General features: G+C 44.1%; 1 protein-coding gene across 8 annotated transcripts in view; it reads right to left on the minus strand.

Annotated features, from left to right (window-relative positions):
- fgfr3 (fibroblast growth factor receptor 3) overlaps positions 1-27,537 on the minus strand; it is a 66,166-nt gene extending 38,629 nt beyond the window's left edge. For all 8 annotated transcript variants that reach the window (XM_041061564.1, XM_041061566.1, XM_041061565.1 and 5 more), the window contains exons 1-3: positions 27,097-27,537; positions 21,926-22,144; positions 1,061-1,324 (exon numbers count right to left, since the gene is read on the minus strand). In XM_041061564.1, the coding sequence (XP_040917498.1) occupies positions 1,061-1,324; positions 21,926-22,067 (406 nt within the window). In that variant the 5' untranslated portion in view covers positions 22,068-22,144; positions 27,097-27,537. The remainder of the gene's footprint in view (positions 1-1,060; positions 1,325-21,925; positions 22,145-27,096) is intronic.
- Between the last annotated feature and the right edge of the window lie 256 nt (positions 27,538-27,793).

Here is a 27,793-nt window from a genome sequence, read left to right on the forward strand (position 1 = left end):
CCGGATTGCAGCCAAACACATGCATCTCTGTGTGTGTGTGTGTGTGTGTGTGTGTGTGTGTGTGTGTGTGTGTGTGTGAGGAGGGGGGTGGGTGGGTTGCGAGCGAGTGAACTCTCTCATTTCTTGCCACCCCATCTGTTTTCAATGATGAAATGTTTCGAGCTAATTGCTTTCTAATTAGTTGTCAATAACAGTTTCAGCTGGTGTCCATGAGTTTTACGGGAAAAGCCGCCCGACTTTTAAGCTACTGCTCACTCCCTTCTGCAACCCCCCACCACCCCCACCCCTCCTACATTCCTATTAGAGCTCATTTTGCATCACACACTCGTTTAAAACGTAATTCATCCCCTCCTACGATAATGAATTTCACCTTTGACTACGCATCAGGAGGGGGAATCTGTGTGAAACTTGGCCGGGTGTTAGCCGGTGAAAGTCTGTGCCAGTGTGAGGCTGTATATGTGTGTGCGTGTGTGTGTGTATACAGCTTGGCAGGCAGCTGACTGGGAGTTGAAGCCGAGTAGGAGGAAGAAATAACAGAACTTTCCTCCTGAGCTAAGTTTTCATTGTGTTTCTACAAACCGTTGTGAAAAGCTGTCATGTCGAGACATCACTGTTGTAACTGTTCAACAATGTTCACTGATAGGAGATACTCTGATTCTCAGTTGTCTGTCAGATGGGCAGAAAAACTGAGGCAGGTCAGTTTTCTGAGAGCTCTGCAGGGTGCAGCCAAAGTGTCTGTTACCAGTGGAGCTCTGCCAGTTATCCAAGTAGCTTAAAAATGAGTATGTCCTTGATTTTATATCTTATTTAAAGGGCAGTGTCACTGAAAATATAATTTATATCTCTTAATCTTCTTCCACATTCTCACAGTGCACGGAAGCGTGGCTATAGGTTTTCCTTTATTTCACTCTTATTTGAATACACCAGTTTACTTTTCCCAGACAGAATCAACTACCGGCATAGTAACAGATACTTTGGGCGTGCTACAAAACACTGCATGACTCTGTACACGAGACAGGGACTTTGTTTTTGTTGGTGATACAGTGGTCCATTCTCTCACCTGTCACCCTGATGGTGTAGTTGCTGAGCAGCGTGTTGCTGTGGGCGAGCCGGCACGAGTAGACGCCCGAGTCCTCGTATGACACGTTGATGATGCGCAGCATCCTCTGACCCAGCCGCGTCCGGTTACTAGGCACCAGTCCTGTGCCGTCTTTGAACCAGACGACGGGCTCTGAGGGGTCTTCCAGGTCACATGACATTTCCAGGGTGTCCCCCATGCCCAGAACATAGTCCTCCAGGAAGGCTGTCTCGCTGGACACAGAGTCTGCACACAAAAAGAACAAAACAGGGGTTTATAAGAAAAGATCCAACTTGATGAATGAATGAGCCCATCTTTTAACACGTCTTTCAGTTTGAACTTCAAATTCATTGTGTCTAGAAAGCTTACATTTACAGATAACTTATGAGCCAATTTTTGATCATTAATCAATTAAAAAATGTCTAACATTCTCTGATCTTGCCTCTCAACTGTGAAGAAGAAAAAGAAGGCAGGACAGGCAACGTCTGCCTGTTTTCTACCTGAATAATCACCTGTGTCCCCTCAGGTACACATCGTAGAGTTTTAATAATTAAGGGTTTGGGCTTTTGCATAAACACCCTCTTCCTTTTTCCATTATGTAATTAAGAGTCAGTTTTCTCAGTTTAAAAAAGAACCCCTCTCAACACAGAGGCAATGGTGCAGAGTTAACCACCGACCCACTGGCGAGCTATCAGCTAATCTGCCTCTGGAAGTCAGAAAAGTGCGACTTTTTATTACAGCATGAAGAAGAAGACAGAACTGAGCTGTGTGGACACGAGCCCCTCCCCCATCCTCCTCCACCTTCCCTGTCAAACACCAGCTCATTTACTCCAGGAGCTCCGTGTGCCAGCTCGGCTAGAGCCAGGGAAAAATCAACATGTTTACTAGCCTCACTAAGGATGCCGGCCTCCTCTGAGGACGGAGGAGAGATGGAGGGACATGTCTGGATAAATAAACACTGGGTCCCCTTGTGTGTCCTCTCGTCCCTCCATCAGAGGTGTCTTCTCATCCAGACCTCAGTTACACATCATAGCCATCAGGGAGAGACAGAAAAGACAACGTCATGCAGACTCTTGTCGGTCTGGAAACCATTTAAACAAAGGACACGCACAAGGACACTTGCAAGCGCACAAATGCCTGCATACTTTCACATATGCAAGAGTGCAGCTGCAGTCTTGGGCAACAGAGTACACAACACACACTTGTTCGCATGCACAAATGCACAGCCACCCACCCATGGGAAAGACTGAATGAGGTGTGTTAAGAGCGTGATTTATGATAGCAAATACACCCACTGTTGACCCGCTGAAAAGGCAGCGGCGCTACAGAGGCTCGCTGACAAGAAGTGAATGTGAACGCATCCCTCTCACAGACAGCCTCAAACTGAGATTAAGAAATTAGAGTTGAGAGGCAAAGTTGAAATCGGGAGCGGCCCAGACGAGACAATCTTCACGCAGAATACATAATAGGTGCTCTAAATTATAGATGGGCCCTTTCAGTGTGAGGCAGGCTGCCGGTGCAGACGAACATCAGCCAAGGAGACGATCGCAGACAGACGGAGGTGCTGTTTATGTGGGAGAACCAGCAGGTAACACTGCCAAAGTCCCTTTGAAACATGTCTGCACGTCGGCTCATCATCAAAACCAAAATCCCAAACTACAGTTGCACAGGTAGCACTTAAATCAGTCATATCACATTGGAAAAATACTCCATTACAAGTAAAACTACTCATTTTGACGACCAGCCCCTTTAGGTAAGGCATCAGTAATGAAAATCTCCAAACTTGGAGATAATAAAACAACAGAATAATGAAAATCCACAGACTGGAAATTCAAAATAACATGAAAATCCAGAAGATTTTCAGCTTGTGGGTATTTACATCAGCTGTTGCTGTTCTACAGGTTAATAAGATTCTCTCCCTGAAGATGCCAAAAACTGCACATGTCTTTGAGCTAAAAGAATTCTGTTATTATTGATTTTTTTTTTTTTATAAATCAAAAATCTAATTTAACTTTTCAACAAAACTTAGCCTGGTTTGAACATAGACAACTAGACTTTTGACATTTGACACTTTTGACAAACCAAATCTGTGATGGTAACATTTCTAACCAAACTAAAGCCATTTGATAAATGTAGTGATTTTGAGTGAAAGATTGTAGTGAAAGATTTTATTCTACGAACTAAAGGTCTTAAATAGACTGAAATGAATGGATGAGTTGTGAATTGTTTTTCCATCTTATTACATCCATTAAAACTAGTGGAGATGTTAAGTCAATAATGTGCTTACCATGGCTGTGCAGTTCTCTGCGTGGCCTCCAGCTTTGACAGCGATATTTACAACACTTTTTTTCTTTCTTTTTTTTTTAAACAAAAAAGCCCATTGAGGAAAAAGAGGAAAAACAGCGAGGCGACGGTGCAGAGAGCATAAATTCAAACCCAGCATGAATGACTCGCTACTTTCCTGTATTACTTATGACCTCTGTGAAAGAAAAGGAAAAATAGGTCTTAGAATATCTTCAGGTCTTTAACATGGGGAACTTGGCTTTATGAGGTAGATATAATAATCTCCAGAGACTCATAGCTCAATTCAGCTTTATGGACCCTGAACACTGGAAGAAAAACCTCCCCTGGCAGCTCTGAGCGAGCACCGGCACCAGCACCAAGACTTGACTGAAACTGTTTCTTTGTATTAGGCACATATTTCCTGTTTAAAGGTTTATTTCACCCAGATGTCTCACTTCAACCTAATGGTATCTAACCATGCAGTTTCATCATGTCTCATTCTTTTTTTTTTTCTGGCCCTTTAAATATTAACCAAAATATATCTTGTTGATTATAGTGACAGTTTCTTTATTTGCTCAGTCTAATATTTACAAAATGTGCCTTTTAAACAAGTGTAACCTGACATTAAACAGCTATATCTGTTATTATTTTTTATACTTCTACATTTACTTAAAGCAAGCAAACTGTGGCCTCATTGGAGAAAAATATGGATCTGATATTACAGTTTTTTTAATTAGGATTTGTTAACAGCAAAGCAAGGCAGTGCATTTTTTTGTCATCTCGTTGTAAAAAGAATACTTTTGCTTTGATCCAGGGAAAATAGAATGTTTGTGCACTTGGATGTGAACACCGCCACAGGCTAAACAAATATAATTTACCGAAAGAACAAAACAAAACAAAGGTATATCCCTCATGCATTAAAATACTCCATTTCTCAGGTGTCACACAAAAGAGCAAAGCCCCCTTTTTCTGGTCACCGTCAATGACAAAATATCTGGTTCTGCTTCAGATCCTGCACTTTGAAATGCAGATTTGGATGTGGAAAAAAAAAAAAAAGCTGTTTTGAATAAAACAGGGTTTTTTGGAAAAGGCATCACTTTGTGCCACCGCTCAACTTTCAGGACAGATTTAGTGAAGACTGTAGCTGTCTTGTTGTACCTTTCAGGGGAAAGCCCTGTAACGTGAGGTCATAGGTTTGATCACCTTGACAAGAGACAGTTCTTTGAAATGGGCTCAGGTAAGTGTGCCACAGAGAAATATGCAGAGAGAGGAATTCCTAATTAGCGACTGAGCACTTTAAATTCCGAGCAGCTCCCAGGTGGGAATGTGTGGAAGTCAATGAATGTGGAACAGGGCGTTAGTCAGTCACCTTCCCCTGCATGTGAGGTGAACAGAATCAAAGCTGCAGTTTCAGAGCAGGTCGAAATCAAACTGGGCCAGTTTCTCTTTGGTGCTTTCCTGATTCTGACAGCGAGGCTTAATGGGCCAAAAAAGATCCTGGAAAGACTGGAATCAGGTCTATTTTTGGCTACAGGAAGTCTTACAGGAACTTCACACGCAGTCTAAAGGCAGGAACATCATTTCGGTTTTGGTTCCTGTCCCCGAAAGAGTCTCTACTCGCCAAAAACAGTCTGGGTACAGTAGGACATTAGTCAGACTGTATAACCTGCTGAATCTATACACAGACATGTAACCTGGTTTATTCACTGTCACTGACGCTGAAACCACAGCTGAAGCTTCCAAACTCGTCACACAGCTGCTTTGCATATTTCATCACAGCAGTAAAGTCAATGAACAAACCAAACAAGAAAATAAAAATCTGTTGCAAGTTTTCAAGATGGCGTTGAAGTTGCTGTAATCAGAGAAGAATCTGCATCTGATTGGTGGTGGACTGCACTTCAGATATTAAACAAGAGCCCAGCACGGCCCTGTTTAGTCTAACTGCACAGCAAATATAAACAAAGCAGAAGACGACTGTGTGCCACTTCGACTGACGTGATTTCACCCAGAGAAATTCCTGGACGTGTTTTGTGCTGTGGGATCTTTGATCATTTGTCTTTTAAAATCTTTAGTCTTTACGTTCTTTATTCTCCGTGAACCACTTGCTGACAAACCTGTTTGATATAAAAGCTCTTTGTGAATAAACCAGACCTGAAGTGATTCTGACGAAGCAGATAAATGAAAGCTCTGCTGCAGCGTTCTGGTGGGGTCCAACTTGATATCAACATCTAGACATTCCTGCTGTTTTCTCGTCTGGTGCAGCATGTGTGAGCTATCGGCTGCCTGGTGTGTTTGTGTGTGTGAGTGTGTGTGAGAGAGAGAGAGAGAGAGAGAGAAAGAGAGAGAGAGAGAGAGAGAGAGAGTGTGTGTGTGTGTGGTTTGTGTTTGAAGGGGGTGGGAACACTCACCGGAACTTGGGGCCAGCTGGAAGCAATGTGTGATATGTACTTTTTGAGTGTGTAAATGTCAAAGTGGGCTCGGATATGTACACTACCGATCAAAAGTTTTAGTACGTCCCCACTTTTCCAGTTTTTATAGAAATTTCAGCAGCTCAAGTCCAGTGAAAAACCTCTAACGGTACAAAGGTCGGCAGTAAACCAGGTAAGAAACAAGGAAGGAAATGCAAGTTTACGTCACCACAAACTGAAGAATTATGTTGATTTCATAGAAAAAACGTTTTCTTTTTCCAGGGATTAAGTAACTGGTTAACTTACAGTTTTCCTGCGGCAGTGGAACAGATCGTACAGGTGACCCACCTTCTGCTGATGACTTACAAACCCTCTGTGTGTACAAAGGCAGTGTTGGAGCAACACAACTTTTTGAACAACATTTAATTTCCACTGTAGAAAACACACATCACACTGTGTTTGGCTGCTGGGTTTGAATTCAAGGATTCCTTGTTTTTAAAATCTCAATTTCAATCTCAAAAAGAAATTGTTCTACACCGGTAGTGTACATATGTGTGTATGTATCTGTGACAGTAAACGTGGAGCAGTGTGTGTGTGTGTGTGTGTGTGCGCTGCGATGGACAGTCACTCCATAAATCAAGAGGCCCCTGCCCTGCTGGCCCTTCTTACCCTCTCAGCTCAATATCATAACAAACAGCCCTTCAGAATCATATAAAGTCTCTCTTTGAGATACTGCAGCGCGCTATCTGTTAATGCGCCGCTTATAGACTCCATCTTTTCTGTGCGTCTGAAGAGGTTTATTTATCCTCTCCAAACTTCTCCAGGGGCCGGCGGGCAGACTGCGGCCCCAGGGATGAAAAGGCCTCTTTATGTGGGAAGCCTTTCCACGCCTGCCTCTCTCCCCCTCTAACACACACTCACACACACTAAGGGGCTGAACAAGAGATCCTAGAGGAACAGGAAGGTGTGTAGACCAGACCAAGGAGCTGTCGCCATGGCTGCTGCCACATCAGGTTCAAGAGAGGGAACCTGGATGACGTTTAGCTCAAACGTTTTAGTCTAACATTTGTCTTAAAGGATGATTAGAAGCAGTTTTACGACTTTAAAACACAGACTTACTATTTGTAGGGAGCTGAGAGGGTTGTTACACTAATACAGAATCCTAATTTTGGGTTAGACAAACAATTTTTTTGGGCCAAAACATACACTGGGCCCTTTGTGTTTCATCGCTTCCACTGAGGAGGTCTGTTGTCCTTGTCAATGGATTTCATTGAAAATAGGTGGGAAATCTCACCCTCTGTACAAGTGATAACAACTGATTTTTGGGTTAATGTAATGTGAGATTTCTCCAAATTGCAAGATTTTTTTTAATGAACTAAATAAATAAATAAATAAAGTGTATGTAATCATTGTCTATTGCTATGTGTCTTTTGACTCAGATTCAGAATGCAGATTAAATATTTTCTACAAATGTAAAACACTGTGCAGCCTTGAAGGAGGTGCACACACTGGCTGTGTGTGTACACGCGTTCCTTCGGGTGCTCAGTCTTTTCTCTCCTTTAAGATCTGCATTAGCACAGTTTGCCGGTGTGGTCTGTCACCCCATTTTCAGCTTTGTTAACACTTCTTAGCTTTCGACACCAAGATCTGTGAGCAGTAAAAGCAGGAAAATCAACTCCAAATCAAAGATTTGAATCTGAATCTACACTTATATATTTAAAATGTTGTTTAATAGATTGTTTTGTGTCTGGGTGTATGTGAATGTGAGATGTTTCTTGACGTGTATCCTTGGGGTTGGTGGCGAGTTTGAATTTCCCGTCTGTCTGTAAACAACCAAATCGCAGTGTGGTGGTGTTGGTGGTGGCAGTTTGATGAATTCATTCATCTATTCATCACTGCTGTGCTGAAACACTAAACCTGTGTGTCTTCAATGATACCTGACATCCGTAAAAATAAGAAGAAACGTTTTGCCGATTTATTACTATCCATTAAACTTCCTGCTCACTTCTGGTTCGGCCAGGCTGCTTTGCATGAAGCAGCATCCACGCAGGTTTAAACAGGCCGGCAAGGAGGATCATAAACCGTAAAAGATTACAGGACTCTCTGTCTTTAAGGGGACTTAACAGGTACTTTTATTGAGTCTGGTAGAAGAGCAGCAACACATACCTTTTTAAACCATATCTACATTTAAACCTCTTTTGAAAGTGATGGATTCCAGATGGGTGAGGGAGACATTCATCTTTATCAGGCTCCCTTTTTTCCTCCTCCTCACTACACTGAGCTAATAATACAACAAGGCCGTGTTTCCAACATCTGCAGAGCGGACTGCTTCCAAGCCAGTGGCAAGCAGTTCAGCGACAAATGGCCTTTTTTATTGCAGGTAATTAGTTGTTTGCTTCTACTACTGAAAAAGACCAAACTCCTTCTTTGTGAACAGGGAGAGAAAATACTTTCCACATTCTGGTGATCACTCACGGCCAATTGGTGTGCATGCGTGTGAAGCTGGTAGCGAGGATGGTATGTAGATGTGTACAAGATCTAAATCTAACAGTAAGATGAGGTTGAATTAGTTAGTGGACTTTGAGTTAAGATAATTTGGTCAAATTTAACTAAACAAATGAAATTTCATGATCAAGAGCCACAAAATCAAAGTCAATTACATCAACCAGACGAGCCGATGTGAGACTGTGTTTATGACTGATTATGGCCACAGCTACTATAATAAGACCCAAATAATAATTAAATAAAAAGAAACAATCTTTTGAAGAAATTTCCTGAGGAGCCACAGACACACAGACGGACACAGCCTGGTTCAGACCGAGATGTCCTCCACAGCAGTCCGTCTGCTCACTGTGTCCCACCAACAGATTCTTTTACTTTCGCTTCCACGCCGTATGCTGAAAAACTGGACTGGCTGCCAACCGTTTGGCACACTCAACACCCTCTCAGACAAGTCAGCATCACATGACCTTCAAACAGGATCTGTGGAAGCCGCCCCCCCCCAAACACCACCGCCACAACCATCACCTACCCCCTCCATAAAGAGCACATTTTTCTTCCTCCATTTCACAGCTATGCCAATTGTAAATCCTGCTCATCCTGGAAAAGCTCCCTCTTCTTTTTTACCTCCTTCGTTTTTTCCCCCTTTTTTGCAATGTGCTGTGAAAGCCCCTAATCTCTGTTTAATATGGTTTGGCCGGATGTAAATACCTTCGGACAATGCCCCTAATCTGGGCCAGCCTGACAACCTCACACCGTTGTGGAGAAGACTGCCAGGAGGAGATGGAGAAAAAAAGAGGGATGGCTCGGCGGAGATCAAGGAGGAGAGGAGAAAAGAGGAGGGAGGAGGGAGGGAGGGTTTCCCCAGCTTGTTGCCTCTATTCTTTGCCGAGCTGAGCCGCCCTTTATCAAAAGAGCCCCTAAAATAAAGTTAAAGATAGACGTTGCCTCTAAACATCCCGCCCCGGCCTGTGCCAGCCTCACCCTCCCTCCCTCCCTGCCTCCCTGCCTCCTCCTCCTCCTCTGCCCCCCCCCCCCCCCCCCCCCCAGTGCCTGGCCCTCTGCTCAGCTGCGTTAACGAGCATCGGAAGCTACTGTACGTCCAGAGCATCTTGGCAGCACCCAATCGTCTTTTCTCCTTTCATACCCTCATCATCACCCCCACCTCCCCTCTCCATCCCTCCAGACTCAGAACAGGGCCTGGGTTTGGTCCATGGTAATTGTCATTCCAAAGACGAACTGGCCTAGTTTCAATTCAACAGACAAGTGTAAGAAGCTCGGCCCACAAAAGCCAGGATGTCTGAGAAGTGTGTGTGTGGGGCTACTACACAACATAATCACACTTCCCTAAACAACATGGAGGAACCAATCTGATTACAAGGTGGATTTTCGGATCTCAGAATTTGGGTGTCATGTCCTTTTTTGAGGCAGCATGTTGTCTATACACTTAACTTTCCCTTAACAACATGAACAGAGTCCACTGTGCAGCATATTGATATAGGGTCAGAACCCAAATGACTTCACACAGACTTTGGATGCTCGGTCAGCACTGCTGTATCCTGAGAGCTTTGCTGAATCAGGAAAGTCATCAGGAAAAGACAAAAAGCAGAAACTGGGGCTAAAGCAGAAAAACAAAAGTTTCGTCTGGATATGAAGAATTACACTACGCCACTGTGGGCACTGTTGGTGAAACTAAACCACAGAACTAAAGGAGTCCATTGAATCCAAAAATCTCCCAAAAACTATGCCCACAGTGCTATATCCTTTTTTTTTTGCAGATAGGCTAATGGCCAAATACAAACAGAGATATTAAACAGACAGCTAGTATAAACACTACAACAAATTCTGACAGTTGAGGAATTTCTATCATCTAAGGGAATATATTCATATCACCAAACACCATTTTAGTTGCACACAATTACAAAAATACTTTGCTGAAAATTTTTTAGAGAATTTAAATGAATGACAGAGAATAGAACAGAGAATTTCTAAAAGTTCAAAGTGATGTTTTATCTCAAATCCGTAAAGAAAAGAAACGGCTGATGGAAACCATCTCCGAACACTGACACAGCACGAGGAGACGCCTGATTGAAACGTTAAACTTTGACCTCCGGTGACCCCGACCAGGACCCTGCCCTAACCTCTCTGTGTGGCAAGTGAACCCCCCTGATCCACACACACACACCCACACACACACGCGCACACACGCACACACACACACACACGCGCGCGCACACACGCGCACACACGCACACACACGCACACACACACTGACACACATCTTTTGATACTCTCCAGCTGGGATGACCTGCCCCCACAAATAATGTCCTGCCCTGGTAAGATAGTGATAGCTGTGTGTGTGTGTGTGTGTGTGTGTGTGTGTGTGTGTGTGTGTGTGTGTGTGTGTGTGTGTGTGTGTTGTGTGTGTGTGTGTGAGGTGACAGAGACATCAGTGTCATGGACTGTGATCAGGTCAAAGGCACACTTGTCTGCTGAACACACCCACACCTACATACACACTGCATGGATGTGTTGCCGTGGCGACACTGCAAACCTACACAGCAGCGTTGTTCATTCACCCTATAAGAAAAAAACCTTCAGTAATCGTGTTTACACTCTCTCACACTGACTCTGTGTTTCAGAGGAGTTAACAATGGCGACAAAGAGACGCTTTGAGCAGAAAGTTAAAACCTCATCTAGACTTTGTTAATTAATCTGTCAAGCATCACTAAGAAGGAGCCTTTTATCAAGCTTTTACATGTTTTCTTCACTCTGAATAAACACTACCAGCACCAGAAACATGCAGCAGGAAATATATGGCAGCCAGTGTAAACCCTATGCAGGGGAATAGCAGTCACTGAAGTACTGAGGTCATGTCCTTTGTACCTTTTCTGGGAATTTTGGGAACTTTGGGAGACCTGGGAAGAGTAAGAACTTATTATGGAAGCTACTTTACAGGCTGATTCCAGTACGTTCATACCCAGAATATTTTAAATAGACTACTTTTATATCTGCAAATTCAGTTTCAATTAAACATAATCTGCACCTTTATTCCTGGAAGTTTGGACATGGCTTTAAAGCAGAATTTAAATCTTCATGTAGGGAAGTAAAATGTACAAAAAATGTAACAGAGGAGTTACCTGGGTAAATTAAATGTGAATAATCCAAATAAAAACAAATGTTTAAAGCAAATTTGATGTTTTTGGTGTCTGATCCAAATATTCTGGGGGGCATGTGGCTGCCTTGAACTCCTGGTTACACCCCACTTAATTCAATAACTAAGAAAGCCCTAATAAAACCCACTGGGTAAATGTCAGTAGTAGATCCAGACTTGAAGAAAGGCAGGTTTCCCAAAATCAAGCTCATTTTTAAACTTGCAGTCTGAAGCTGTAAAACTGTTTGATCTGAGGAGTGTCTGAAGGTGGAGGCAGGGTGGGTGTGTCCCTGGGTTGGGATCAGCAGGACATAAAAGTGTTTACTGCTCTGTTTATGATGCTGTTTATTAGTGCAGTGGGGCTGTGTAGGTCTGTCCCTCTCTTGTTACCTCTCTACGTGAAACCATGCTGTTGATCTGAGCCACCATGTGCTTCTGATCACCGGCAGCACCCGCGAACACTTCCTGAGCTGCTTCCTGTCCCGTACCGGCCGGCTACTGAACCACCACTAAACCCCTTCTCTAGGTTGTTCTTTTTTTTTTTCTCTCTTAAGTTATTTGATAATCACGTTTTTCATGTCAAACTCTGGAATTTGGAAAGAGAAGGTATAAAAAACTTTATTAACATGCAGACAACCCTGCGTCTGTCCGAACGTGGTGAAACTCCTGAACTGGTGTGTTAAGTGTGTTTGCTTATGAGAGCAGGACAGGAGCAGGAAAGCCTCTAATCCCATCATCCCTCCCTGCTGCTTTCCTCCAGGACCTGCCTTCACTTACAGCACAAACAGGCCACAGAGACGAGCCTCTGTTTGGGAAAGACAACACCTGGAGCACAGTTGTCCTGGGACATCTATACAAGACATCTATACCAACACTGCCTGAACAATGTACAGTCCTCTACAACCAGGGTGAATATAAAATAAATGAAATTAACTTCATATGACCAAAAACTCTTTTTCAGTGTAAACAGTCCAAGACTGTTAGCATTGCTAACTAGTTAGCTGTGCCCTGCAGGTACCCGGACAGCCTGACATATCTATGGTAACCACTTCAGTTACCAGGGTGACTGTATGCGCTCCACTCCACCGTGGCCTACAGTCCTGCTTTGCCATTCATTAAAGAGTCAATGGAGTTTCCTACAGAGCACAATACAACAGCGTAGTGCTTCACACATGAAAATGTTCAGTTTGCTTTCCTATTCAGCCAGCGCCAACGTGCCACTGAGCAAAGCACTCGTACTTGACTCCCAGCTGCTCCAGTGAAGCGGCTCATTGGCCGACGGCTCGGGGCTGCGGCTGAACTGGACAACAGGAATGTGGGTTTTCTGAGACTAAAGCAGCAACAATGATTAGTCTGATTAACAATTGATGTCTTGATTATGAAGTTTGATCGTTGAGTCTATAACGTGTCAGACAAATGATGGATAGGTGCATAAAATGGCCGTAACTGCACACAGCTCCAGAGAAACCAGCAGCCTTTATGATTTTACAGCTAATGTCAGTTAAAGGCCAGTGTATCAGCGGGAGGTCAGAATCTAGTGAAGGAGGAGAAGAATCAGTGTTGCTGCAACTTGTCTTTGTCAGGTCGATAAAGGTCAAAGATGATATCATGAGCCTTTAGGAAGTCTGTGGCCAGACTAAAGACCAGACACACACAAAAGCAGAGCTCTTCGTTAGATAAGCAAAAATTAAAAACCGCTCTATTTCACTGTTAAAAATAACCTAATGTTTTCCGATTGTGACTTTGTGGCGACACACAGCAGATAAAACGCCGTACCCTGCGGCAACAATGAGGAGAAAGTTGTCACATGAGGAAAAAATGCAGCCAATTACCAGATAAACCACACTCAAAAATAACATTTCATGGGAGTTTTGAAAAATTTCTGACGTGGGTTATTTTAAAAAACCAAAACTCGAGTCAGCTCGACTGTCACTGCTCTACTGTTAAGCCAGCACCAGCAGTCTCTCCTTCTCTTCTTTCCAGGGAGAAAAAGGCTTCCATTACGCTCTGCAGACGGTACAAGGGTTTATTATTATAGCTCTACTGGCAAAATAACAGGGGAGAGTTGGGGTGACGGAGGGGGAGAGAGTGAGACGTGGGAGGGATGGAAGCCGAGTTTGGTTTCAATATTAGATGTGTCAGCTGCCCTGGATGTGGGGGGGCTTTAAACAGAAGCGCATGTGAGGGCATGAGTAGAGACCCTGGATGTTTTTGAACAGCGCGGCAGCAGCGGAGGCGAGCAAAGATGGATGGATCAAGCAACTCAAGAAAGAAAGAAAGAAAGAAAACGAGGAGGCAGAGGAGCAACGGGCAAATCGGAATGATTATCCTGTAAACCTGGGGTAACCTGCTTTGGTAGTAGTGTCCTTTATGATGGTCGTGCCAATGAAGCAAATTTGAATTTGTCCTGGCAAACACGAAGAAGAAGAAGAGGAGGATGAAGGGGCAGAGCGAACAGATGTGTGAGCGTGACCGCAAGGAAGGAAAGGCGAGAGAGAGAGAGAGAGAGAGAGAGAGAGAGAGGAGAGAGAGAGAGAGAGAGAGGAAGACAGAGGGAGGACAAAGATGAAAGAGACACACACTCACAAGGAGGTGAGCACATACCCCACACACTCACAGCCTCCCTCCCACTCACAGTTGAACACACACTTGTCTGTTGGCTCTCTGTTTCCATTCACAGAAATGTAAATGGGGTGCAGCAGAGCCAGACAGGACAGCTCTGCTTCTGGTTAGTGGTCACATAGAGAGAGAGACACAGGGAGACACAGAGAGAGAGAGAGAGAGAGACAGGGAGACACAGAGAGAGAGAGAGGGAGACACACACAGAGAGAGGGAGACACAGAGAGAGAGAGGGAGACACACACAGAGAGAGGGAGACAGAGAGAGAGAGACCTGTGACGGATACAGTAAGATACTAATGTTATACTGTAAGGCTGTGATAGAGGGTGCACCCTGCCACACGATGCAGGGTGTGAATCCACTGGAGCCTTTCCAGGTGAGCTCTTCCTGCACCTGCATGCGTTTCCTCTCACAGCTCCAAAGTCAGGCAGGTTACGTCAGAATCAGATAACAACAACATGTTTGTCTTTCGAGTTGGTCACTGTGTCACATTATGCAAGTTCACCCCAACCAATCACGGCCCAGGATAAGGACAATTGGAATCAAAGTCCTGTGTGTACGTGTCAGCCCTGTGATGGAACAGTGACCTTTCTGCTGCGTACACAGCCTCACCCTCACTGGTATAAGGCATGATTGGTCGCGTTTATGACAAAGAGAGACATATATTGTAGAATAAATGTAAATGTGAGGAGGGAGATGAATGTAAGCGAGCGTGAAAGAGAATGAAGAAGTAAAGCAACACTGGTAAAACGTAAAATAACAAACAGATGCACAAAAAAAGAAACAAGTGTGTGTGTGTCTGAAGAGCCATTTGGGGTGTAAAGAGGGAGTCAAGGGGCTGAGTGATGGGTGAGACAGATCAAGCCTGGATTGTCTCTCTCTCTCTCTCTGCCTTTGTGTGTTTGTGTGTGTGTGTGTGTGTGTGTGCGAGAGCGTTGGACTCCTTACAGCTCGACACACAACCTGCCATCTGTTTGCCTCTGCCAGCAACAAAACACACTCTTCCAGCGGGGCAGACTCAGAGCAGATAGACAGACCTACACACACACACTTGCAAACATGTTTATGCATGCACAAGGACGTGTATATTGGCTTCATTTTGTAATCACCATCCATCATGACAATTCAGTCAAAATTATGTAATTAAACCGACGGTGGCTGTAAATCCAGGCATCAGCCAGAGAGAGAGAGAGAGAGAGAGAGAGAGAGAGAGAGAGAGAGAGAGAGAGAGAGAGAGAGAGAGAGAGAGAGAGAGAGAGAGAGAGAGAGAGAGAGGAGAGAGAGAGAGAGAGAGAGAGAGAGAGAGAGACGTAACTTTCACTAAAACACCATCAACCAGTCGCTTCACAGCACAAAAATATTTTGTCAGATTTAACTGCTGCTCCAGCTGACTAACCCTCAGCCCCCCGCCCCCTAACTCCCTGTGCGCCCTCCAAAAGCAGTCCTCCTGATACGACACAACAAGCCTCTTTGTTCCCCTCCATGTCTGCCTTATCTGTTAAGTATCTCAACAATTTCCTTAAGGGGAGCTTTGTAATTAAAAACCCGCCGTATGTCAACGCCGCTGTCAGCCAGCAGGCTGAGAGCCGCCCTGAACCGCAGCCAGAGGTAGAGCGGAGGACATGTACATGCGTGTGTGTGTGTGTGTGTACGTGAGAAAGTGTGTGTAAGTGCTGCAAAGACATCATTAGGCTGAAACGGGCAGTACATGCGGCAATCAAAGGGCTCAGATACTGATGGAGATTTGAAAACATGCCAAAAAAAAAAGAGAAAATAAGCAGATATCCTGGGAGATTTAAGGCTTAGAACATGTTTGTGTGAGTGTCACATTGTACCTGTGTGTGTGCTGAATGAGAATGAAAGTGAAAAGAAAGACATAAAGAACTAAAGGACAAAAAAAAAAAACCCACAGCGGAAAAGGTGGCAGGGGTTAGACGTGAGCAGAACACACAGACAGGTCTGTATTTTCATCCATAATTCATCGAGTGACATGCAGGGAGGGTTTCAAAGGGCATTAATGAGGTGTATTAATACATACATAGCTGTGGCCCGCAGACAAGGTTTGAACGAAGGCCGCTGGCTGACGGTGACCTACTGATCTACAGCTGCCTGCAAATTGTTTCCATACCCAGTGAAGCCTCGCCTGAGTGTACATTTAACCCAAACCTGAGAAAGTCTGCAGACTTCTGGGAGGATTTCACTCTTTATGTACAGAAGAAGGGACAACAGTGACAGTGAGAGTTATCAGGCAGCCCTTCAGCTCCCCTCAGCTCTACAGAGCATTTTAGTGTCTTTCAGCTCTTTGTTTTAGTTTTATAACCTGTACCTTCACTATTTAGGTTCTAAACCCCATTTTTTCATTTTTGGCCTAAATGAAATTTTCAGTCTCAGTCCTGAAATAAAAGGCACTTTTTGTTTCACAGTTTGGTCTGATTCAAGCTGACCATTTTCACTTCAGACTGTGATCTGATATGAAAACCTTTAATAACATTTTGCTTAGCAACAGGCTTTTTCCACTTGTGCTCGACTGTGTGTTATCCTTGGAAAAATACTGCGTCTAGACAGTAATACTCAGTGAGTGCTTAATGAAAATCTGCCTAATATTAATATGCTCAGAATGACGAGACAACACAAAGTAAAATATGTTATTGAAAACACATAATTTATTCGAATTTTCCTTGAGAATGACCATTGTGTGAATTCAGGACCTTCTACTGTTTGATATATAAATTTATTTTTATAGGTCACAAATGTTTTGCTGTAAATCATGTGAGTCTGGCTAACAGCAGCCTGGGAGAAGTACCCCACTATGATCCCTTGTTAAATGGAACTCTGAGTTGTGTTTAATGTTTAATTCCCATCCAGAAAAGTGTCTAAAGTGTCTACTGGATTAAGTGCCCGATGGACTGAGGATAGAACAGTCATTGTTCAACAAATCATCATTCTCCAAAGCTTATTTGGCTTGCACACTTCCCACGCTTGCCAAAAGATTTCTTGATAATGTTGCCAGGGAAATGAACATTCATGCAGAGACACAGAAAGAGTTGCTGCCGAAGAAGAGGAGCCGCTTGGTGTAACTTTATGCTTAAGCTGTGATGAACGGTCCAATTTTCAGAGAGTCATGTAAAGCCCACACATGGAGTAGAACTCATTTAAATAATAGCATGATTTAAGGGTAGGGATGTTGAGTGCTCCACAGTAAATTACACTACTATCATACTTGAAAAAAATAACCTCTCTATAAATGCACACTGGAAAGGCAGAGGTATCTGTTCAGGAGGAAAAATGTTCAACTTCAGAAAACCAATCAGCTGGACTGAGTCCTGATGGAAAAATGTACACGGGCTGTGACACAAATTCCTAAAGGACCAATATAAAATAAGAATTTAAAAAGGCTGGTTACTGGGACCAGGGAGGGGACTTGGGTGGACTAGAGTTATTGGGTTTGATCTGAGGAGCAACTTAAATAGACCAGAGGGACATTTGAGTCTGAAAGAGGGGAACCTTGGGGGACCAGGGCCACAGACTAGCGGGGTGCAGGCCCCAAACTGGAGGTGATGTTGGCTGGACTAGAGGCAAAAACATTCACTTAAGATGAATCCACAGCAGAGATGAGACACTTTTTCCTGCTCTGACATTAAGGACCATAGTTTGACACTGAAATCTTTCATCCTCCAGAGATGAGCAGAACAGCTGGTTCTCAACGCTGCATGTTTTCACTGAAGATCTGCACTGAAGCTGCTGGCTGAACACACTATACACTATACTATACTGATATACACACACACACACACACTGCCTTCAGGATAACACTGCCACCATCAAAGACTTGACAAGACAAGAGAGGTCTTCAAAAGACAAGTGTGTGAGTCTGGAAGAAAAATGAAATTTGGCAGAGGAAAACAACACAAGGAGAGAGAGAATGACAGTAACAGTGTGGTGACTCTATGTGTGAGTTTTTGTGTGTGTGTGTGTGTGTGTTTACGTGTGTGAGTTGTAGAGCCTGAGCGTAAATCTGTGGATGGCGTGGTTTTAACGAGTCTCCTAACGATCCAAACAACCCCTGCTGACATTTACGGTCACTGCCAGGGGGGGAGGTGGAGGGGTCAGTGACCTCACACAGACACCCACCTAACCACACATACGCACAAACATAGACACACACAGTCACACACTCTGTTGTCTTCTGTCTCCAAAAATGACATACATTTGATTTCTTCTCTGGTTGAAGGGCACACTAACCACTTACGCCCACGCTTGCTCTCTCCCTGTGCCTCTCCTTCTTTCTGTCTTGCAGCACAAACACACACACACACACACACACACACACACACACACACACAAACACACACACACTCTGCTATCCTTTAATTTCTATCTTTCTCTCTTTTCATCTTTTTTATTGCCTCCCTTTCATAATCCGCCTCTGCTCATACAGACATAACATTCACTTAACTGCAGACTCCATGTAGGCCTGCTCTGTTTCACACACACACACACACACACACACACACACACACACACACACACACACACACTCAGATGCAATGGCAAAACTGAATGTGTTGAATTTATATGTCTGCTGTGTCACAGACATCGAAGCTGAGGAGCCAAATATTTCAGCTGAGCTCCAGGGGGGGTACAGAAGGGGTGTGTGTGTGTGTGTGTGTGGTCAGTAAATACAGAGTGGAGAAGAATAACACACACACACACACACACACACACACACACACACACACACACACACACACACACACACACACACACACACACACACACACACACAGCCCCTGCTTATTGTCATCGGTCAACTTGGCTTCTCAAACATTTTTTTTTTCACAACATTTGGAAATGCCACCAGCCTTTGGAAAAATAAACAACGCCTCGCTCTGAAACAACATTTTGGTGGAGTTCATGGAAACAAGGAATTACACACACACACACACACACACACACACATACACACCACAGTGTCTCCTTACCTCATACATGAATAAATACAGTCCTGAGAATGAGTTCAAGATTTATTCCAGATTAGCCTTAGCCTTGTTACTTGGACTTTTAAAACATATTCCTGTTCTTTTTGGGGCATTTTGAAATGAAATGACCTGATTCTGGGGAATAAACCCTCCATGTGAACCACAATTCATTTTTATGTATTTAAGGTCAGTGAGTACCGTCACTTAAACAGCTTACCAAGCTTGTGACATTGTTTTCTAATCAATAAAAGATTATTTTCTGTCACAGAAAGCATTTTTCCTGGCTGAAACAGACCTACGGTGGCCCACAAGGGTCAGTGGTCACTGTAAACAACTCAGTGATATGTCAGTAATATGCTCTAAACTTTCAAGGGCGTTTTTGTTCTCAGCACCTGCTCATTTCTGGCCCTGATACACACAGTAATCTGTGAACTCCTCACACAGTCACAGCACTACACACAGAAAACACAAACCTAAGAGACAACTTTGCAGCTCAGCGCTGCGGCGGCTAAGGGGAAATCATGCCATCTGCCAGTAAACGACAGTCATTTTATCCCTACTGCTCGTCCATCTGTGGACATGAGGAAGTCTGCTGGAGGCCAGGGGGCCGTGGGGGAGACGGCAGAGACATGACGCAGGCCAGAGATGCCTACCAGACACCGAGGCCACTGTATGTGGGCTTCACTGCTTTCTTTATCTCCATATCATATATAAAAATGCAAGAGATAAACGAGGATAATGTGGCTCCTGAAAGTTATATTTTATAGGAGGATAAGCAACAGTAAAGCACGTGTTTTACTCTCTTGGGATTGGATAACACCTTCCTTCTGTCTTTCTTTAAAAGCTAATTATTTTAGTTTTCCAAGACTCCATGATTAAGATCTTCTTAACTGATTAAGGTTTTAGAAAATCAGTCCACAGAGGCAACAGATTATCAGCTCAACATGAGAAAAGCTAATAAATTATTGCTGCTGCTGCTGGGTAAAAACCTTGCAACCTTTAGCTGCATGGCAATCAGAGTTAGACATTCATTCATTTTCTTAACTTGTAGAGGCCTGAAAAAAGAAAAATCCTGAGAACATGAAGCTATTAAAGTTTTCAGTTGTTCCAGGTTTTTGTATTGTGGTTTATTTCTACCAATTTCCTGTATATTTTCACTTAAACGTGGAACATGTGATGTGCTTATAGAGAAGAGAAGCTTCTAATGGGGTTAAACCTTTGACCTCCACATTCTCTCTGACTACAGGGTGATGTGCTGAATCTTTTGTGCGAATGAGGAGGGATGCAACCTTTCTGCAGACTCCAACAAACGTCCTCAGTACGCGAGACATTTCTTTCACATATAGCACATTTGCTCATCTACTGCATTGTCTGTTACTGAGAGAGATCTCACAGTAAACACAGTGAATGAATTATCTACCACCATTTCAGCAAACCACTTCACATCAAATTAACGCGGGTAGGGGCTGTCAGATCAGCCTGACGCAGAGCTGTTTTTAAAGTCCACCTCAAACTGAAGTCAAAATGCAACTCTTTGAAGTTAATACCTGAAGTCAAGTCTTCAGGTAGTTAAGTCTGAGGTAATTCAAGTGTAACAGCAGTCAAGTTTCAAGTCCTCATTTTTGTAAAAGATCTGTCTCTCAAGTCTCCAGTCCACATCTCTGGTCAGACCTCAGATATTCAGTGCATAGCCCTGATATTCACAAGTTTACAAAAACTGTACGTCCATGTTTTTGCATATGCACACACAGAGTATCTCGGCTTGCAGAAGACAGCTGGGTCCTCTCCAGAAAGCACCCAGCTCCTCGTCTTTCTTAATGCACTGTAGCATGTAAAGTGTGTCAAAGACTCATTTTAAATAACTCTCACATAAAAATGAAAGAGGGAAGGGGGAGGAAAGAAAACAACACTTGGCTAACGCCTCAGAAAAAGATTACTCTGCTGTGTTAGTTTTTTTGCACAATATGGAGAGATTAAAGCAAACACAGTCGACGTTTACTTTGGATTGATCTTTGGGTATTTCTCTGCCTCGAGAACAAAGAGGGAAAATCGCGCTAAGCTCAGCGAACCAAGAAGAGTCCAATTAAATCTTCCTTGTAAAAAAAAAAAAAAAGACTCCACCACATTCTCATAAACAATAAATGGGCCTTTTGAAATGCCCCCATTTGAAGTGATGAACACATAGAAAACTAGTTCTCAGCAGATGTCATATAAGGATGGAAAATGAAGTAAGTATGTGTATGATGAGCTAAACATAGTTTTCTTGGTTTTTGGACAAGCATCCTTCCAGGCTTCTCTTGGTCCCGGGATCTGAGTGAGTGTAAAAGCCAACTTGAGGAGGATTGTTCTGTGTTTTGTTGTTGTGCTGCAGGAAAAGTCGTCTCCCCAGTTGTTTTTTTTTTTCACCACACATCCAAAGACACTTATTTTGTCTGACCAACAGTCCAAAACCAGAGGATGTTTGATGCACTGTCGTATAAAACACAGCAAATCCTCACATTTCACAAGTTGGAACTAGTCAATATTTAGCATCTTTATTTGATAAATGACAAATGAGTCACTAATCAATTCATCAGCTAATGATTTCACCACTAAGGAAAACCAATTAGCTTCATGTGCTCACTATAAAGTTGTGAAACTGTGTTTTCTCATGTGTTGAAATGTTTATGGACTTTGAAGAAAACCCTTTCAGTGTTCAAAAACCACGATGCCTTCAAGGACATTTCCTACTCAGAAACCTTGTTGATTTGTGTGCTGAAAATTGCCAAATTGCTTCGTGATGTTGCAGGAGTTTTCTGACTGAGCTTTGAAGTTTCCTTGAAGGCATTTCCAGTATTGTTTCAGCAGTGGTATCAGCAGTATGTAAGGCAGTAGAAATATTTTGGGGCTTGACGCTGTATCCTACCTGTGGGCTGAGCAGTGGGCAGCCTGGCCGGAGCGACGCAGAGAGGCAGGAGGAAGAAAAGCCAGAGTGAGCACCACAGAGCCGTCATTCCTCTGGACGACGAGGTGAGACACAGAGCAGCAAGGCCCAACTCAGACAACATCCTCCGTTCGCATGCTGTCCAGCAGAAGGCGGCCTCTGTCGCCGCAAGAAACTATCCAAAAATTCCCCACCACTGACCTGAAACACAATAAACATGAGGAAAAAATCAATCAGAGCTGAATGACGGCGAGAAGCCTGGATGTTGTTCTGGCCTAAAATTGGGTGTCGGAGAACATGCAATCAGAAAACAAAACCGACAAAGTCTGAAATAAAGACAAGTAAGACTGTAAAACCGAACACAGCACAAAGAAGTGCCCTGGGGTCTGAACACATGCTACAACATTCTGACCTGACATTCCACACAGATTTCAAGGATTAGGGTGGAAATCCCTCTTCGCAGTTTTTCTCAGAAACTTTCTCAAAGCACCTGATGGTTAAGATGGGTGGACAGGAGCTCTGATACCATATGCCTAGTCTGGAATACAAGTTCATTAACCAATCAGTTAACTCTGCTGCAGCAGGATTAGCTGAGGGATGTCAGACCTAAACAGCCTGTCATTCCTTCCACAGGACTCTTTTCTGCTTGAGAAACTCTTCTGCATGGTTTAGCAACCGATTGACACGGATTCACTAATCTTCCTGCAGAATGAGGAATGCCGAAGTCTACAGTATCAGTTGCCCAACGTGCCCGGAGGCTGGCAGGAGGGAGGAGTGGGAGGAGAGAGAGCGACGGCCACGGCGAGCGACGGCGGAGCGATCTGCTCTCTGTTTGCTTAAGCAGGGAGAAGCTGGAATGCACCGAGGTTCGAAGAAGAAAGCTCTGAGAAAGGTGCCCAGAAAAGCAAAGCGCCAACCCCCCACATATCCATCCACCCACCCACACACACACACCCACACACACACACACACACACACACACACACACACACACACACACACACACACACACACACACACACACACACACACACACACACACACACACACTTACCACTGTTAGCTTAAACCTTAGCTGCTCTGTCCAGCTTCAGAATAGCTTTGGCTGTGAGACGTCCACCCCGACAATAACACCCGCACAGGTTTGGCAAACACACACACACACACACACACACACACACACACACACACACACACACACACACACACACACACACTATGAAACATTTCATAGTGGGCTCTGCTTGCACACACAGAGGTGTATTGTACACACACACAGTCCAGAGAAAGGTTGTGTTGTCTTAAGTCTTAACAGTACTGTTTTTCTTTCCCTCAGAGGACCTGTGACCCACTCCTTGCTCAGCACAAAGTGAAGCCCGGGCCGGCTCTGCAAGGCTCTGTTTGCACATTATCGCTCTTCAACACAGAAAACACCAACTGGGAAAACTTCACAAGACACACATGGATAGATAATCCACACACACACACACAGAGTCCTAATCTAAACACTGCCACCGCACCTTCCATGCTTCACCATAATGCAGCCTTTTATGTTCTCTATATGCACTCCGGAGAGCTCTTCTTCTTCTTCTTCTTCTTCTTCTCTCTCTGCCCATCCACACCTTCTTACAACACAAGACTCCTACATGCTGCTGTGGTTTGTTTATACAGCACGATAAGGCCTTCACTCTCCAGGCGTGGAGGTAGCTGATTGCAGTCCTCTCTGATTTGAAACCTTTGTTTTCTCTGGCAGGCACAGACACACAGACACTCACATGCAGAAAATCTCAGCTTCTTATGGGCGCTTCACCCTGAGCGCTGACACAGCTTCAGAGTTGGTTGATGTGCTTGTGCAGATCTGTCTGGACATGTGGCATGACAACCTCTTGAGCCATGTGAGAAGAAATTGGAAAACAACACAGGCTCTGGATGGACTAATTTGGTGACAGGTATTAGTTTAGACTACTCATGTACAAAGTGAATTTGAGGAGCAGCCATGCATTTCAACATGACTGACAGAGTGAAACTGAAGCAAATTACAGTCCTGTGTAAGAGCAGCAGGTAATGTGTGCCCTTTCTTGACAAAACGGTAACCTTATATCCTCTATTTTATGAAATATTCAGTGATGAAACTCAACTGAGATCTTTTTTACACCAAAGTGGACCAGTAAAACACGGGGAATGAACTCTTCACACTCTGCACAGCCAACTAAAAACACTTTGATTTCACTTAACAACCTCAAGAAGCAGAAAAGATGAAGAAGAAGAAGAAGAGGCGGCAGCAGCATAGATCCCAAAGACCCAGCGTGGAGTTCAAAGCCCTCATAGTGTTTTCATGCTAATATTTTCTTAAAGCATGAAAGGGAAACACAACCACCGCTGTGAATAATACATGAATATTAATCATGCAGAACTACCTTCACATTGTAATAGCTCGGAGGCAGAGAAGCGCTCTAAGTGGAGTTCAAATCCCTGTCATCCCTCTCCCCTCTGTGAGGATCAATGTGAGGCGGTCACATGCTAGTCACACCTCTCTGCAGTGTCAGTAATCTTTAATAATTAAGCCAGAGAATCAACAGCCGGGGCAAAATCGACTCTGTCATTTTGGGAAAAGGAGATAAGAGGGTTTTTTTGTGGGGGGGAGACAAGTGCAAACAGCAGCCGGGCTGAGGGCAGAGAGCCTGGTGGTGGAAAGACAGACAGACACAGGAGAGGGTGATCTTCCACATCATCTCCACTTTTTCTTCTACTCCGTTTTTCAATTATCTTCCTTTTGTTCTCAAACCTCTGCTCCTCACCCTCTGCCTCCCTTCCTCTTCTCCCCTCACTACTCCTCTCTGCATTTATCACACCACCACCCGCTCTTCAGAGCACCCACTCAAACGCACACCCTCAGGTGAGAAGAGATATTGATCAGCCGAGAGGCAGAGAGAGCGCTGCACTCTAAAGCTGTCAGAGGTGCAGTGTGACGACTCCAGGTGTAACACGCCGCAGGCTGTGGACTCGGCTCACTCCCGGCTGACACTCACACGGATGGTGTAAAACGTCTTGTCATATGTTCTACGCAGCACGTGTAAAAGACTGCAAATACCTGTCCACACAGAGGACACAGATGGACACTTCAGTCCCTCAGGGAATTAGAAATACTATAAGAAAGCAACAGATTGATTTAAGCACCAAGTGCTGAGGACATAAAACACTTTCTTTGAGACTGTATAATGAAGATTACAGCAGACACCATGGGAAATCAAAATATTATAAAGCTTAATAAGGTTGATGTAAATGCAGTTTTAACTGTCTCAGATATATTACAGGATCTTATACACGCCTTAGACACACCATTAAGGACTACAGGGCCACTGTAAACTCTCTTTTGAATGTTACAGGCACAGTATGAGCTCCAACAGGAATATCACAAAATATAATAAGAATTAAGCCCAGTAAAGTTCATAATTCAGTATCACAGACATATTCATTGGAGTCCTACTGAGATACCATTAGACATAAAACGACAAGAAAGGCCAGATAAGGTCACTGCTGCAAAACATACGGCTTTTATTACTGAACATAACAGTGAATTGGTGTTTGTTCGTGACAGAGATCAGCTTTTCTTCTCAAATTAGACAAGTAGGAGCCAATTAATGCACTGTTCCTCCTCTTTACAGAAGAGAAGGAGAAAAAAGGCACAAAAACTACACGCAGAGCGATGGTCTCAGGCCAATTTCGGTAATGAAAAGAGGCAATCAGAGTCTCATTTGGAACCGAAATGTGTCTGAGGCTCGCCTCTGATTGAAAACGCAGCAAACTGGCATGCGTTATTTCTCGGGTCAATAGATACAATTAATTTGCAGCATTATGCCAACTATTATCGTCTGCACGCTTGTTTTATGGCTCCGAAATTTATTAGGCTAATGCAGCAAGTCCCAAATCTCATTTCACCACCCCCTCTCGTAGGATGCTATAATCCGGTAATTTTCTCCGGCGATGACTTGACATGGTGCAAGTCAAAGCTGAGCTGAGTGGCCAAAATCACCATCTGAATCCCATTGAAGCGCATGTGTTTGAAGCGGGGCTGACTGATCTGCTGCTGAGGGGAGAGAACCGCACAGTTCGTTCATTCAAAGGGAGGAAAAAAAAAATCTGCTGCTTTCTGGAGAAACTTCAGAGATGATCAGAAGCATTAGGGAGTGCGGCTCTGTGAAAGAGGCTGATGTGTAATTCATGTTTGAGCTCCGAACCAAAGAACACGTCACGGTCGCAGAGAGGAGAAAAGGCGTGTTCATCCTAACGAGCACGGGACGGCGACGAAAGTCAGTGTCTTACTTTCTGAGACATGGAAACGTTTAAATGATGATCAGTGGAAACCAAACTCATCTCAGACGCATCTAATGGGCATCCACGACGCGCCCCGATGGACAGAGAAACGTGCGTAATTTCATTCATTTCTGCCACCGGGATCCACGTTTCCCTCGTTTTCAGGAAATTTCTGGAAACCAAAGTGTCAATATTCTAAAACTGGACAGGATGTGGTGGGTCACAGTGCTGAGAATGACTTCTGATTTTTGAGAAATTTCTTAAAGCAAAATTATTTTCACTGAAGACAAGGAAATATGCTCAACAAACTTCCAGTACCAATAAAGAGCATTTATATTTTCCAGCCCAAATATGTGCATTTATCTTCGCATTTATTGCGTAATTTCAACAACAGACACAAACCTGCGCCACACACGGCGCAAACAGCATTTATGCGCTATGACATAAACTCCCCTGCGCTCCTTCTCCAAACCAAAGCGCTAAAAATACGCACAGGCCGCGTCCTTTTTGCGCTGACACCGGCCGAGATTACGCACGGCCCAGGGACGGGGAGACGAAGGGTTTTCCTCTCCGCCACCTGAGAGACGGCACGGCCGTGGGGCTGGTCCCTGCTGCTCCACGCTTCACACACACTGAACACACTCTTAAGTGCAACACGGCCACTTAACGCTGAGACACTGAAAAGCTCAACCTGTCCGACGCACATCTACAAGGAAGTGAAGCTATTTCTCTCACGGCCGAGAGGCTAACAATAAGAAACAACAACAACAACAACAATAATAATAATAATAATAATAATAAAAATAATAATAATAATAATAATAATATGAGCTACTTACCCAAAATATTCCGCTTTGACAGCAAATCTCTGCCTTTCAAATTTCAGTTGTCACCAAGCATTCAGAAGAAGAACCACAGATTTTATTCTCCGGTAAACTTCTTAAAACTCCCAAAACTACTCTTAAATCCCTGGGTCCTCGTGCTTCCGGGAGCAGTTTTGGCGACAGTGGGAAAGAAAAAAAAAAGTCAGAAATCCTCCTCACGACTTGACAGCGAGAGTCCTCGGCTCGGGCACCGCCGCTGCGAAAGCCAACTTCTTCACCAAATCCCGTCTTCCACTGCGCGCTGCTGTCCGAAGTGTCCAAGCCTCCAGAATTCGTTCATCCTGCGGAGCGCGGGGCAGCGTGGAGGAGGCGGACGGGGACGCAGTGAACGCGGCTCCTCGCTCCTCTGCCAGTCGGTGTGTTTCGTCGCCTCAGATCAACCACCTCGGACTGGTGGCTCTCCTCTGCCGGCTGCCTGTGAAGTACGAGCTGCGCGGTGCTGCCGTCAACAGGGAGACAACAGGAGTTCCGGGATGGAGTTTCAAAATAAAACCAAGTTAGATGAACCGGTGACGCAATGCTTTTCTGATTGGTTTTACCCAAGTTCCAAAATGCACCTGAAGGGGACTATCTGCTACACGAATTTAATATTTACTACACAGAATGATTGATATAAAATCATTGATATAAAATCTTTAATTGCAAGCTGAGC

The sequence above is a fragment of the Toxotes jaculatrix genome, chromosome 17, assembly GCF_017976425.1.
Source record: "Toxotes jaculatrix isolate fToxJac2 chromosome 17, fToxJac2.pri, whole genome shotgun sequence".
NCBI classification, from domain to species: Eukaryota; Metazoa; Chordata; class Actinopteri; family Toxotidae; genus Toxotes; species Toxotes jaculatrix.